General features: G+C 33.5%; 2 protein-coding genes across 2 annotated transcripts in view; one reads left to right on the plus strand and one right to left on the minus strand.

The window, feature by feature from the left end:
• The window catches only part of LOC125075163 (nuclear pore complex protein Nup98-Nup96), a 42,197-nt gene extending 31,057 nt beyond the window's left edge, over positions 1-11,140 (minus strand). The window contains exons 1-7 of the mRNA XM_047686786.1: positions 11,008-11,140; positions 7,895-8,005; positions 7,630-7,758; positions 6,972-7,172; positions 5,835-5,966; positions 2,141-2,274; positions 944-1,073 (exon numbers count right to left, since the gene is read on the minus strand). Coding sequence (XP_047542742.1) covers positions 944-1,073; positions 2,141-2,274; positions 5,835-5,966; positions 6,972-7,172; positions 7,630-7,758; positions 7,895-7,937 — 769 coding nt within the window. The 5' untranslated portion in view covers positions 7,938-8,005; positions 11,008-11,140. The remainder of the gene's footprint in view (positions 1-943; positions 1,074-2,140; positions 2,275-5,834; positions 5,967-6,971; positions 7,173-7,629; positions 7,759-7,894; positions 8,006-11,007) is intronic.
• A 1,859-nt stretch (positions 11,141-12,999) lies between these two features.
• On the plus strand, positions 13,000-14,917 carry LOC125075386. The gene is made up of 3 exons (XM_047687128.1): positions 13,000-13,047; positions 13,304-14,266; positions 14,904-14,917. The coding sequence occupies exons 1-3, from the start codon at positions 13,011-13,013 to the stop codon at positions 14,915-14,917; spliced, it is 1,014 nt and encodes a 337-aa protein (XP_047543084.1). The 5' UTR covers positions 13,000-13,010.
• Positions 14,918-15,636: the final 719 nt, after the last annotated feature.

Consider the following 15,636-nt stretch of genomic DNA (forward strand, 5'->3'; position numbering starts at 1 on the left):
GGCAAATCCCGAAATATTAGATTCGAACCCCAGGTCAGACAGTTAAATAGCCCTTGGCAAACTTCCGGTGTTGTTGGATTTGAGGCCTAATCGGATTATAAGAGATCGTTAACACAGACACTATTATTGCACTCACAGATAACGATAAAATACACAGAGCACACACACGAAATAAGGATGAGGACACACTATACACAGCTCCAATATTTTTTTAATTATTGTTGTATTTGTAACTCCACAGAAATGTTGTCCGTGCCTTGTTGTGTCTTATATAAACTAGCTAGTCGTCCTGACTTCGCTCGGCTATTACTACATGATTTTTGTATAAATTTAACTGTTTACGCATTTTTACCCGGTTTTCGCAATATTATTCATTGGTACTTCGCTTCTATTGCTCGTAGCGTGGTATATATCCTATAGCCTTCCTCGATAAATGGTTTATTAGTGTTATATGGCGATTAGTGTTACACTAAGATCATTTTTCAAATCGCACCAATAGTTCCTAGGATCAGCGGCCAGCGCGTTCAAACAAATAAATAAAATCTTTAGATTTATAATAGTTGTTTACCATCACAAACTACGTTCAAGATTTATTTAACTTAGTTTGTGATGGTGATGGGATAGACGACCTCCGTGGTCGAGTAGTGTGTACACCGGTTTTCACGGGTACGCCACTCCGAGTCGATGTAGAAAAAGTTCATTAGTTTTCTATGTTGTCTTGGGTCTGGGTGTATGTGGTACCGTCGTTACTTCTGATTTTCCATAACACAAGTGCTCTAGCTACTTACATTGGGCTCAGAGTAATGTATGTGATGTTGTCCAATATTTATTTATTATTTTGATCGAAGTATCGTATTAATTTGCCATATAAATATATCTGTCTGCATGTCAAACCTAAAATTGTATTAGATAATACTATTACATTAAATTGTTATGTACATACAGGGACCACCGAAGAGAGGTTTGTTTTCGGTCTGCTGGAATCCACCAAAAACACCACCACCGGTGGCACCCTTCCTGCCGGCCACGTAGTCCTCCAAGCGTAGCTCCTCGAGGGACTTGCCTTCATATTCCTGAAAATAATTAAATAGCATTTAATTCATAGTAACTAGAATATCATACTTCCATACAAAACTCGAATCGAGACAGTCTTGTGTTTAAAATATATATAAAAAAATCTTAACCAAATATTTACAACAATGAAATTAAATCATCCAAGTAGACTTTTACAAGCATGTTTGTAGATGCTGATGGTGTAGATTTTACCGAGATCAACCGGCAAGAAATTCTGTAGTTACACTTTTATACACGCACTAGTCGTGCCCGCGGATTTAACCGCGGTCGTTTTAGTTTAGCCGACAAAGCGTAACAGACAGACAGATTAACTTTCGCATTTATAATATTGGTATGTATTATGTAACACTTTTAATAGAAAGATGTATTCATTGAAACGAGGCGGGCTAGCTTTCGGTCTGAGAATTCATGACCGAGAAATATTCGCAGATTTTAGTTACAACTGTAATAAAATAAAATGTTATTGCTGGAAAATCGGTCCAACTGATTCAGATTTTATCTATTACAAACAAACAAACAAACTAATTTTTATTCTTAATATTATTATGTACGACTCGTTCCGCACGGTCCACGCTAAAATTCTTTTAATTCCCTCCTTATAATAGTAAGTACTAGTTGTTCTCATTAATTCTTATACTTAAATATCATTTAAAATCCTTCTGCTACAATTACTTTAACTTCGATAACATAGGATTTTCATACAAACTTCCAAGCCCCGTTTACCCCCTTAGGGGATGAATTTGCGTATCATCCGTGCTTAGCTAATATCTACACCCTATAAGGAGCCTACCTGACAAATTTAAAATTTGTCGGTGTTACAGTTTCTGAGATTTCGATAATAAAGTACTTTTTATCTTCTAAATAGTCGAGTAACCCAGCCCAGCTGAGGGAGGTTTATAGACTCTTATGTTAGACCATCAAATTGAAACACAACAATGTAATTAATATGGTCATAGAACATTTAATGAGTTGGGGGGGGGGGAACATTTTGACGATGTATACAAATCTATCCCTTTATCCATTCTAATTCACTGGCACTAGTATCTAACTGTATATAAACACTAACCTTCATACAAGTGATGCAATGGTGTTTAATATTGACATTCTGGGAGGTACCACTCTTGACCACAACATCCGTCCCCACCATAGGGTTATACTTCACGTGAGCCGTACCCGTTGCCTGCTGCTGTCCAAATCCACCTGAAACAATATGATTATCATTTAAAATATGCTGAAAATCGAAGTAGACCTCAGTTGGAGGTGGCTGGATGGGAGGAAGATCCAAAGAATCAATTGGAGAATTCTCCTCGTCCAGGTTAATGATCACTTGAAGCTATAATTTCTTACGTGATGAAAATAATTGCAAACATCTTACTAGTATTTTTTATTTTTTTATATTTTATGGTATAGGTTGGGGGACGAGCATATGGGCCACCTGATGGTAAGTGGTCACCACCGCCCATATACGATGACGCTGTAAGAAATATTAACCATTCCTTACATCGCCAATGCGCCACCAACTTTGGTATGCCTGTAGGTACGTTGTGCCTGTAGTTACACTGGCTCCCTCACCCTTCAAACCGGAACACAACAATACTAAGTACTCTTGTTTGGCGGTAGATTATCTGATGAGTCGGTGGTACGGTAGGTACCACCCACTCATCAAACTGGCTTGCACAAAACGCTACCACCAAGTGCTACAAGTATTGTAAATTCCTATGTATGGATGGATGTTAGGTACTCAATCATGCTTGAATGTCTGGACAGATCCGAATGAAGGGTTCTCACCAGATCTCCATGGTAGTTTCACTCAATATAGATTTTTTTAAATTAAATAAAATTGATTTTGACTTATTATATGTATACCTTCTGTAAAATGATGATTCAAAAGTGCTTTTAAAAGCCTTGAATAAAGTAACCTTTACCATTCCTATATGTGAATAGCAGGGAATTTTTCGCCTGCAATCCGACACATGAATGAGAAGTTACAATGACATCGCTTCTCATGAAATTTATATAAATAAACAAACACACACACATACTTATTCACACTCAGACGCACAGGCATATTAGTCTAAGGTTTTGTCTAAATTATTTCTATTGCTTTAGAATATTCGACGTACATTTAATATATTTTTTTAAATTGAAGAATGTGCCTTACTCACACAAGTACTAGTCCTAACCTAACCTGTTATAGATTAAATCCCATCAAAAACATAAATGTAAAAATGAGAGCCAAGTTAAATATTATGATATATACCTTGGTTGTTGACTTCAACGACAAAAGAAGTGAGATCTAAATTTTTGCCAAGTTAAATAGCCCTTCTGAAATTTATTTATAACTACATAAAATAGCATTTCTTCTTATAACTTGGGATAATATATTGTTGCCTAAGGTCTGACTTGGCTAGTTCTCATATAAGAATTATATTATAGCCTTCGTAAGTTCTAAGCCTTTACAAATGAATTATAAACACAAATTAAGCACGCAAATATTCAATGGTACTTGTCTAGATATGAACTCGCAATATCTGGTTAAGATTCATGTTTTCTGGTGAATGGACCATCGCAGCTCTTAATGTACGTATATACTAACTAAGCAATACTGAGCTGTCCTCCATTCTTCTTAGATGTTCTGAGTTATAATTTGTTATTTTAAACACAAACTACAAGTTGTGTTTATAAACATATAAGAACTAGCCAAGTCAGACCTTAGGCAACAATATATTATCCCAAGTTATAAGAAGAAATGCTATTTTATGTAGTTATAAATAAATTTCAGAAGGGCTATTTAACTTGGCAAAAATTTAGATCTCACTTCTTTTGTCGTTGAAGTCAACAACCAAGGTATATATCATAATATTTAACTTGGCTCTCATTTTTACATTTATGTTTTTGATGGGATATCACTACTTTTTGTATATAAATTATTAATAGGTACTTATTAATAACAAAATTAATACCAAATGGTTTTTGTTTAGCTATTCTATTTTCCTACGTTTACGGGGTATAATTGTCTTTTTTTTGATACGTTCTTATTTTTCTTGTAGGTACCTCTGAAATGTTCGAGTGAATTGTCCATTCAGTGTCCGGATTTTTTTTTACGCGTTTTCTGTTTATACTTAATTTGGCCAAGTAGGGGTGGTATAACGTGCGCAGACGATTGTACTCTACAATAGAGCTCTCTTGTGTCTTGATTTGAATTGGACCTAAATTGATAAGATGTACTCCATCTAAGGTTTTAACTCTAGAGAGGCCAACGTAAGCCTGCTCTTTACTTAATATAGAGGAGCCTATGTCGAAAAGAGCACCGTCAAGGCGAAGGCCTTGTAATTTGTGTATAATAGTAGAATATGCTAAGCAAATAGAGAATTATTTCCTTTGAACATATATGTACATTACTTAATATCTGTAACTTGGTTTTGACTTCTAGTTCGCAAATTAAATTATGTTTAAATTGAATTGTTATTTTACGTGCGCTATTGCTGTTATCGACGTCCTCAATGTACTTTCTCTATTTTTCCATTGGACCCATTCATCAGTCCTTTGCTGACATCAGCATGCTTGCTCGATACTGTTCTTCCAAGCAATAAGGATGCCCGTTTGTAGCGCTAGAGTACAAACTTAAATCATTCCAGTTACGATATACATACTCTACTACAATCTCACGAAACCTATTTTATTGTTGTATACTAGTATACTCAAACAAAAAATATGCAGTCGAATAGACTAGGCAGTTTCCATCGGAAGGTATTGAAATAATTCTTATGAGCGCGGTTGCCACTCGCTCAGACACGTCCGCGGTAAGGTTTAATCGCAACGCTCCTAACCCGCTGCTCCGGCGTCACGTCGCGCGCCGTGTACCGAAATGCCTATTATTATTATTTTTTTTAAGTATAATTATTTGGCACCATTGATGTGCGCTAAATGCTAGTTAATAACGTAATAAATACGAAAATCGGCTATACTCATAAGTACTAAAACGGAAATATTTGGATTTAAAAAACTTAAGGGTGGTATTCAACTTGTTATATATACACGTGAAGACCTTAAAATCCACATGAAGACCGGCTGTCATAAGTTTTGATTGCTGGTTCTTACATAATTTTTTTATTATTACAGTTATTACAGGAACTAAGTATATAAGTGTTCCTATAGACCCAATAAAATGAAAAATTATAATAAAATGATAAAAAATTACCAGTTTCAGATTTTTTCCTTTATATTGGCCTAATTATCTACCTGCATGTCAAATTTCAACTTTCTAGGTCACCTGGAAGTAGGATATAGTTTTGATCTATAGGTCAGTCAGTGATAAAAATGACGATTTTTAGACGTTAATATCTAAATAACCATTTGAGATGCGTTTATGAAATTTGGAAAACATATGTATCTCGCGAGTCTCAATATATGAGCCAAATTTGACACATCTATGTCAAATAGTTTTTGAGTTATGAGGAGGTCAAAAGTGGCTCAAAATGGTTCGTGTAATATTACACACGGTGCTACTAGCCAGTTCTGTTACTAGAACTTGGCTGACACGCTACCGCGTGTCTAGATATAGTATGTAAAAAAAAAAAAACTTTTTTTTTTTTTAATTGCTATAATCGCAATAGTTTAAATGTCAACCTCCTATTTTTTTTGTTTTATATCTTTATATTTTTTATCAGTTTATATCCTTACAGATTGTTAATCATGATTTTGTTTTATTTTTAAACATTTATATACATTAACACATGAGTGTAGTGTATAGGTCGTACCACTTGTATTCCCAAACAGGCCGCCACCTCCCATGGTCGTGTTCTGTTGTCCAAACAGACCGGTGGACGTCGATGGAGCTGAACCGAACAGGCCTGTTGTATTGGTGTTCGTTGTGTTGCTGAAGCCAAACCCTGGATACAAATGATATAATATAATGAAATTTGCTTTCTATATCAAATGAAATATTTTGACTTGACCTTGACCCTCACATTGCTAACACCTGAAATATAAATCCCTACACACTATAAAACAAAGTCGCTTTCCCGCTTATATTTTTAAAACTACGCAACGGATTCTGATGCGGGCTTTGTTTTGAGGAAGGTTTATATGTACAATACATGTATAATATAGTAGACATACTTTAGAGATTTCTAATGTGATGTCGTAAATAAACACACTTTTGGGCTTACATTGTAAATACTGGTCCCTACGAGATAGATCAAAATTATGTCCTACGGTATTGTACACCTTAGACAGGTCTACAAAATAAGTCCGCGATGTTATATGGCTATTTACCAATAATCATTTTTTATCCTTTACTTTTTATGAGCCGAGATGGCCCAGTGGTTAGAACGCGTGCATCTTAACCGATGATTTCGGGTTCAAACCCAGACAGGCACCACTGAATTTTCATGTGCTTAATTTGTGTTTATAATTCATCTCGTGCTCGGCGGTGAAGGAAAACATCGTGAGGAAACCTGCATGTGTCTAATTTCAACGAAATTCTGCCACATGTGTATTCAGCCAACCCGCATTGGAGCAGCGTGGTGGAATATGATCCAAAGCTACCTCAAAGGGAGAGGAGGCCTTTAGCCCAGCAGTGGGAAAATCTACAGGCTGCTAATGCTAATGCTTTTATGTGAAATAATGGATTATTTATGAAGCGATTTAATGCAATACAGCATTAATCCTTAACCAATTTTAAATGCATTGTGTTCAATTAGCAGATTTCAAAGCAGGGACATTGTGGTTTGTATTGTATAATGACAAAAATGTGTATATAAAGACATCGTTTAGTATATTTAGTACTCAAAATGCTACCACTGCATCCTGATGCATTACACCCGTGCGAAGCCGTGACGGGTGAAATGCATCAGACAATGTAGTATCCTTAAAAAAGAATAGACAGCACTTACCAGCAGGCTTTGCTCCAAAGCCAGCATTGTTCTGATTATTGCCAAACAGGCCACCACCAACACCGCTGGTTGTGTTGCTGAAAAGACCACCGCCTGTGGACGTGCTGGGACCGAAGCCAAAACCACTGGTGGTACCAAAGCTGGAGGTAGTAGTATTACCACCGAACAGGCTACTCGACGGGTTGGTGGCACCAAACAGACCTGTGGATCAACCAATCTATCAAAATCACAATAAAGAGACAAACATTGTATCTGAATACATTGGACATTACAGACAAGATAAACTACGATAAAATAAAAATATAATTATATTAATATATAAAAAAAATATGGTCGTGGGTTAGAGAAAGAGAAGTTGGCCTGGAGGAGTATAAGGATTACTCTTTATGTGATAATTTTTACCAGTTCACTCTCACTCTGCTGAGCAGAATAAAATAATTTTGTTACAAAAAAAAAATAACTGCCTTAATTTTTTTTTTAAAATTGGATTTATTTAAAATTAAGGCCCTTCCACCAAATAATACTAACAAGGTATTAATTATATGTGTGACACTCAACACTGACTTTGAGTTTTATGTATATTTTATTCAAGTAGACGCACAGTAAAGGAGTTTTATGTCATTATTATAAAAGATTACATTTTGTATTGAATCTATACCTCCTCCAGCGGCAGGCTGGGGTGTAGCATTCGCCCCAAACGCGGGTGGTGCTCCAAATGCACTTGTACCAGCTGTGGGCTTAAACCCGCTGAACGGTGAGGACGTACTGGCACCTGCGTTGAATGATCCTGTGAAAAGACAATAACTGTTATCTTTGGACTTTTATAAAATTACTTTTGCCTGACCTCAGTTAGACCAAAGGCACCTAATTATACAGCCTAATAATATATTTTAATATATTTCTCAAAACAGATTAAAACTTACCGAAACCAGTGTTGGCCGCGCCAAAAGTTTGCTTTTGAAACATGATGGATGGAGTTATCCTTACTTTAAGTTAAAAAATTCACTTCTTGAATTTAGAAAACCATGATGTATCTGAAACATAGACACAATAATGATATTTCAGTACAAATATAAATCAGCCATTGCCAGTACAAATAGTACTGGCAATGGCAACGTCATGGTGAGTGTGATGCTTCCAAAACATTAAATGATGAATGTCTTCACATATTATATCATAAGACATGCGTTCAATTTCAACGAAATTTTCACAATGTGTTCCTTCACCGCTGATCTCGAGATTAATTATAAACAAATTTAGGTTTGAACCCCGCAATCAAGTTAAGATGTACGCGTTCTAACCACTGGGCCATTACGGCTCCCATCCGGTTACGAATACGATATTATTTCGGATTATCCGATCGTTTCGAATAGTTTCATTGTTTCAGTTTAATTCTAAATGAGAAAATTACAAGGTAAAAAAATAGCCTTAGAATAAATCTATCTTTTAAAATAAACATATTTAGATAGATAGATTTTTAGCATGTATATCCGATAGTTTGGATTAACGTTATGGACCGTAACATCCCTGAAAATTATAAATGTACCAAGCAAAATGATCAATTAATTTTAGTAATGATAGACACAATTCTACGAGCGATTTAAGATTATTTCAATACAGATATAAATTTAATTACAGCTCAGAAGTTACTCGTCAAAAAGTTATTGAGATTAGAAATGTGTATTTTATTCGTAATTACACTTCACATTATATTTGTAATAGACAATACATGTATTATACTTTGACTAGTAATCTATCTTTTTTATCTTTTGTTTTATTATTATATCTATCTATCTATCTATATTATGTAAAGATAAACAACTGAGGCCTTGAATTAACAAGTCCATCGACCCATATTTCTATTTCATTCCAAATAATTATTTATTAAGTATATGAACTTATTGATTGATAATTCATCTTATTATATCTACCATAAGTTCAGATAAGTAACGATCCTGTGCTGAACAGAACAGAAAAATGAAACTCGGACAGTGTTTCTGTATGTCAATTTGTAATTATTTACATAATACATTCATAATTATTGGCAAAGTTGTTATCGGAACTTTGTAAGTTAAATTAAAGCGATTATAGGTACTTAAATGGAATAGTGCTGAATTATAAGTAAAGATATATTGATCGAGAACTCTTTGTAGTGTATAATATAAGTCGTTTAGAGTATATAAATATACAGTTTAAATAATTCTAGTATGTCTGACACTAGAATAGGTAATATCATATTGAAATGGGGCATGGTATTACTTCCTATCACAATATTCCAGCTATATTTAACTAGGCCTATTAAAACATTAAAAGCTCATTAAAAACAACATTGATAGAAAAGCATATTACTCAACACGTGATTATATTAAACATACAGTTTGGACTTAGTATTTATTGATTCCTAGGCAGGATATATATAAAAATTTAATTGTATTTTACTGACATACGCTGTAATTGAAATGGTGGAAAAGAGTATCTACTGATTCTTCTCGGTAGACTCTATTTTCTGATTGGTAGCTCCACATTTCAATACAAACAATTTCAGTATAATCAGAACCAATATCATTCATTTAATTATTATTCTATTATTTATTTATTTTTTTAATTCTCGAGTCTCCAACAAAAGATACACACTAAATATATATTCTTGAAATTAAACACAGCCACCACAGCATGCACTGAATAATAATTTAAATACAATTAAGATAAAAAGTAAAATATATATATAAGTAAAATATATGTAGCAGTAAAAAACAAATATAAATTAGTAACTTAAAAATTAAGAAGAGCTTATTAATGAAACTTTTTTTTTTTGTGTTAGGTTAAAAATTTAGTTAGACACTAACTTTAGTTAGACTCTTGAAGCCCGTCTGGGTAGGTACCACCCACTCATCAGATATTCTACTGCCAAATAACAGTACACTGTATTGTTGTGTTCCGGTTAGAAGGGTGAGTGAGCCAGTGTAATCACAGGCACAAGGGACTTAACATCTTAGTTCCCAAGGTTGGTGGTGCATAGGTGATGTAAGGAATGGTTAATATTTCTTACAGTGCCTTTGTCTATGGGCGGTGGTGACCACTTACCATCAGGTGGCCCATATGCTCGTCCGCCAACCAATACCATAAAAAAAAAAAAACACACTCTGAATTTGGGCATAGACATTATGAATCATTAATTATTATTGTTTAGTTATGTTATTTTAAAGTTATAAGTGTGCCAGTTTTACTATAGACACAAGACAACATCTTAGGTCCAACTATTATTAAAAAAAAGTACTAGTAGTTGTGAAAGTTGTCTCCTTTGCCTGTTTTTGATTAGAAAAATTAAAAAAAAAATACTTAAAAACCTATAGAGTAGTCTTAACAGTTCTAATTAGATAGTTTTGATTTATGTTATTTAAATTCATATTCTATGTAAAATGTGATTAAATTGCGATGTTGAATTAATTTTGATATTACACAATGTGAAATTTTATACGAATGACGTCATAAGCACCCTTATTGCAAATTGTTTTGTAAACATTGGTATAAAATATATTAAGCTGAAAAAAATATTCCTTTGACATGTTTTGATTTGTGGCTTTAAAAACATTATAATATAATTTCAAAATTTACCTTGTTTTACCTTTGTTTTCTGGTAATTCATATAATTGCAACTTTTTACGTTAAGAGGGTATTCTTACGATAAAAGATTATGTTATGTACGATTTCTTTTTTTATCAAAAATTCTTAAGAACTGGTGATTTATTAAACATGAAAAACTTATGCAAATACTGAAAATTTTTGACGAAATACGAAAAATTGACGTTTATATAGTATAAGACACAATATTGTCATTTTATTGCGTTTTTAGGATAATATATTGACGGTAACGCATGCCAACGATATTGTTTTAGTAAAATAACTCGTTCATTTTATTTTCTAATATATTATTGTCAATAAATATATCGGCGCTAAAAAAGTTAACTTATAGGTTACAAAAATTATAAGAAGTTTAGAATTATATTTACGTTACAGTATAATTAAAAATACTTACTTAAACAGTTAGAAAACTGTTCACTATTGTATTCTTGACTTGATAACTTATAAACCTTTAGCACAGAAGAAATTATTCGCTTACACTTTTTAAAATACAAATACCAACGAATCCTTTACGAATCGCAACAATATGAGAAATGGTCAAGCGAAGTACAGCATATAAACATCGCACAGATTAAACACACATGACAGCATTCATAGATTATATTCCATTTTAAAGGCCGTATTTATTTTTTTATAATCCACTTTATGCTTTTATATTTTACCATTAATAATTTAGTTTTCAATATATTTTATTAACAGAATATAAACTTTACAAAGTATATTTATTTTTTATTTTTGTACAATCATAATGAGGTATATATCCTCATATGACACAATTGGTATACTTTTTGTGTCAAAGACGTGTTGGTTTTTCGTCATAAACACTAAAATAATTACGAAGTACAAACAATTTTTTTGAAGTGAAAACTTCTTTAGCAGTGTTGGACACTTTTTGGTAGGAGTAAAATCTTATGGGTTCGCGTCACCGACCTGCTCATGACTGGCGCATGCGCAGCGGCCGTATGCCTTGCGCGTTAGAATATTTTTGGATTCGAGTTTGATCTGAGTTTCTTTCGTTGGTTCTTCTCAGATCTTACTCGAGATCAAAGAACACCATGTACAGGTTCTTGTGAGCAATTGGCTGAGTGTAAAGATAGTGTCCATTGTCCTTCGACCTGGCATAAACCCTAACTGATTTTGGGTAATCTCACTCTCTCGCAATGTTCTCTCTATTACCGTCGCCAGTACCTTCATAGTATGTGACATGAGCTTTATCCATCTATGAAGATGGGCGCTAGTGAACTTCTGCACCATTCTTGTGGGATGGTTTCTTCATGCAACAACTTATTGAAGTATAAAGTCAACCACATACATCCGTCTCTCTTTAACACCTTCCATACATCAACTGATATATCATCTGGACCTAAGGCCTTCCCATTCTTCATGCTGTCATTACTTCGTCCATGCTTATTTCTCTAACTAATCCCTTATTTACCTGTGCCTCTTGGACTGTTCAGTGAGTTGTACAACTTCTCCTGTGCCTTGGCTCTGGCAACTGCTACCGCTATAGCAAATATGCTATACTCTTAAATTCCTTGTAAACTTCCTTTTTTTCATCTTTTAGATTTGCATTCTCATTTTGATCTCTTTCAGTACATTTCGTCATTCCATGTATCCTTATCTATCAAGCCTTTTCCTTTCGACTCTCCAAACACGTCTTTTGTGACCTCTCTTATATATCTGTCCATCTCATTCCAACATTAATTTACCAATTTCTCTTCCATCTCATTCATTTCTATCATTTTATCCACTATTTGGTTCCCACTAGTACATTCTTCATTCTCTAACATAAGCCATCTTGTCTTTGGAGGGGGCCGTGTTTTGTTGTTTTTGGGCGAGACACTTTTATATATGACTTAGACTCTTATTGCAGTATGGTCTAGTACAGATTATCTAGATGTCTTTTCTTTTTATATCCTTGTGTGCCATTAGGTTTTCGCAGAAGGAGCGCATATCTGACCAGCAGGTCTTGTTACCGAGCATAGCGTTGATGATGCTCGGCAGAGAAAGGTTTCCGCTCATAAACGCCGCCAATGAATGCATCTGGGCCCCATCCAGCGCTTTAAGTCAGGGTATGAAACGCCGAATACAAATTCCCACCACGAGATTCTAGAACTAGTTTTAGTTTCTAATATATATTTTTTTCTGACATTCAATCAAGCTTGCTTTTCTGGATTCAAAAAGATTTGCTGTTAAGGAAAAAAGACTAAGCCAATTATAATCCTGATTTTTAATTGAAAAATAAAACAGTACAATTAATTAAAAATTGAACTGTCAAATTAGGCTCGACAAACATACATACGTTGCCTTTTCTTATTCTTGCTAACCTTTTATGAATATAAAAATATTGCTCATAAAAATGAAATAAAACTTACGTTTGATAAATTACAAAACATAATGCGACGTTACACTTATCGAGTTGTTATTATTTTGTGTAAGATTTATTTTTTTAATTCACTATTATTGTACTAGCCTGGGTAGAACTACTTCCGAGTCCTCAAAAATTACTTTTAGAGAAACCATTGATTAAAGAAACAGGGAAAATAAACAAAAAAAGTATTTGTATTAAATTAATATAAATGTTTACTATATAAACATTCGTCTTTACCTTTCTGTCTATAAAATTATTTAATTTATTTTTGTGTTCTGGTTTAAGGGTAGCATATAGTATATGTAATATTTTGTTACAGGGCTACCTCTTCAGGTCTTATGTTTGGGCTTAAAATTAGAAGGCCTGATAGATCTAGGTCCGAAATGGGATTATGCATACAAATTAACGCCTATCAAAACGGATAACTCGAACGAAAACGATAAAGAAACTGATAAGAATAATCTAAATATAATAAGGACTAATAATAAAGTAGAAGATCATGATTTTGTAGCTGAATCGGTTGAAACCAATAAACAAGATATTCATAAAATTAAACAAACAGCTTCACAAGAAAATATCGATAATGATAGTGTTAGTGACGAAAATGATAAATATGAAGGTGTATCAGCAGACGAGAGCTCTAATGAGAGCTATAGCGAAAATACAGCTCCTCGTACATATACTAAACAATATACCAGTTCACGTAGTACAAATTTGTCAGATTATGATGGAAATCCAGAAATAGAAGTTAAAAATAAAATTGATAAACTCACAACTGATGGAATCTTAGATAAAAGAAACGATATCAGCAAACAAACACTCGGGAATGTAAGCGATAGTCTTTTGAGAATGAAAATTAAGAAAAAGGAACAAAAAATTAAGGACAACGCCAAAATTAAGGAGTTTACCGTCCACATATTTAACCAATCCCTCGAAATATTCGATAAGATGAAAAAATCAACAGACGACGAGAAAATAAAACGAAAACTCAGATCACTGAGGCAGAGTTTTATCGAAAAATTCAGTGATTTCCTCAAAGACATATCAGAATATAAATTAAAAACAAAATTAGCGAATCAAAATGTTATCTTACATACAATTGATGTGAACAATTATATATTAAAGAGGATCGTTAATTCCTTATCAGAAGATAAAGATGGGAGTCCAGTTAGGATATCCGGGATCGTGAACATATTTAAAAATGAAGTTGAAAAAGTAAGAAATATCGAAAACAAGCACGCTTGCATGAAATTATCAATCTGTCGCAGCGACGAAGAATACAGCGATTTCATAAAAAAAATATTAGATATAATATTATTAACTGATAATCGTAAAATAAAACAAGTAAGCGACGCATTAACAGAAACTGTAAAAACAAATGATTTTACTAATGTTCTTGACGCTGAAACGATAAATAAATTGAAGAAGCTAATGACTAACGTAGAGACTTGGGATCCCTTCGTAACAAGATCGATGTTCTTAATGTTTAGAAGTGTCTTAGCGTATAAGAATCTACCCATAATGATAATGGCACGCGTTTCTGAGCTGGACGCGATTAATAAAACTATAACAGTGCACAGTTTAATTCACATTTTAAATAAACACATGGGAACAGTTGAAAATAAAAACGAATGGTCGGATATACTTAAGAGAATGGAAGAATGGAGAGATGGGAAACGGAACGATGTGCAGAAGACGATAGAATTAATAATTCGTCAAATTATAAATATGTTGGAGAAAGCAGATATCGAAATAAGAAATGCCATAAATGATATAATGAATAATCTATTAAGACGGAGATAAAATCGATACACGACACTTAAGTTGAATTTGTAGACGTAAGACGTAAAAAAATAATAAAATCAGGGGAGCAATTCCACTAACAGTTGTTAATTTATTGCAATCGTTGCTATTTTCAGGTGAAGATGAATAGAATCGGGACCGTAACGTAATCGTAAGGAATTAGTAGAATTACTCCCAATTACATCAGCTGAGTTTTATTTATGTAAGAAATATTAAATATGAATCGGAATAGATATTAAGGACCAATGTATCGTAACAGTTATGTATTCGTTGAATTGTCCCCCAGGTTCTAATATGTTATCAGGCAATTTCAGCTTTTCATTTGGGACTACAAAAGTGCTGATGGTGAAAAGTATTAATAATGACCCAATAAAAAAATATATTTTGAACAATTGGCACATAAACAAAAAAAACATAAACTTAATTTTTTTTTTCATATAATTTTAGAATTTTCGATTATTTCGATTTTCAAATCCAAATTTTGAGTTCTAAAAACTGCCTAAAGGTACACTTTGAATGTCAAAATGCTCGGAGTATAAATTTACTATATTTGGAACAACTAATAGCATCAATAGTAAAAATACCAATGAACACTGGACCCAGACAGGAGCCTTGTAGGACTCCAGATGTTGCCACTAATGTTTTTGACTTAACTCCCCCCAAAACGGCATTAGTTTCTCTATGTGCAAGGAGGTGTCTAAAAAGTCAAGAAGTTTCCCATTAAATCCATAATTAAAAAGTTTACTTTTTAAAACATTGTGATCGACGAGGTCAAATGCTTTAGCTAAACACAGTCCACTTGAGTATTGTTTTCTAACGACTTCGAAATGTCATCATCAAATACTGCTA

The sequence above is a fragment of the Vanessa atalanta genome, chromosome 30 (genome assembly GCF_905147765.1).
Source record: "Vanessa atalanta chromosome 30, ilVanAtal1.2, whole genome shotgun sequence".
Taxonomy (NCBI): domain Eukaryota; kingdom Metazoa; phylum Arthropoda; class Insecta; order Lepidoptera; family Nymphalidae; genus Vanessa; species Vanessa atalanta.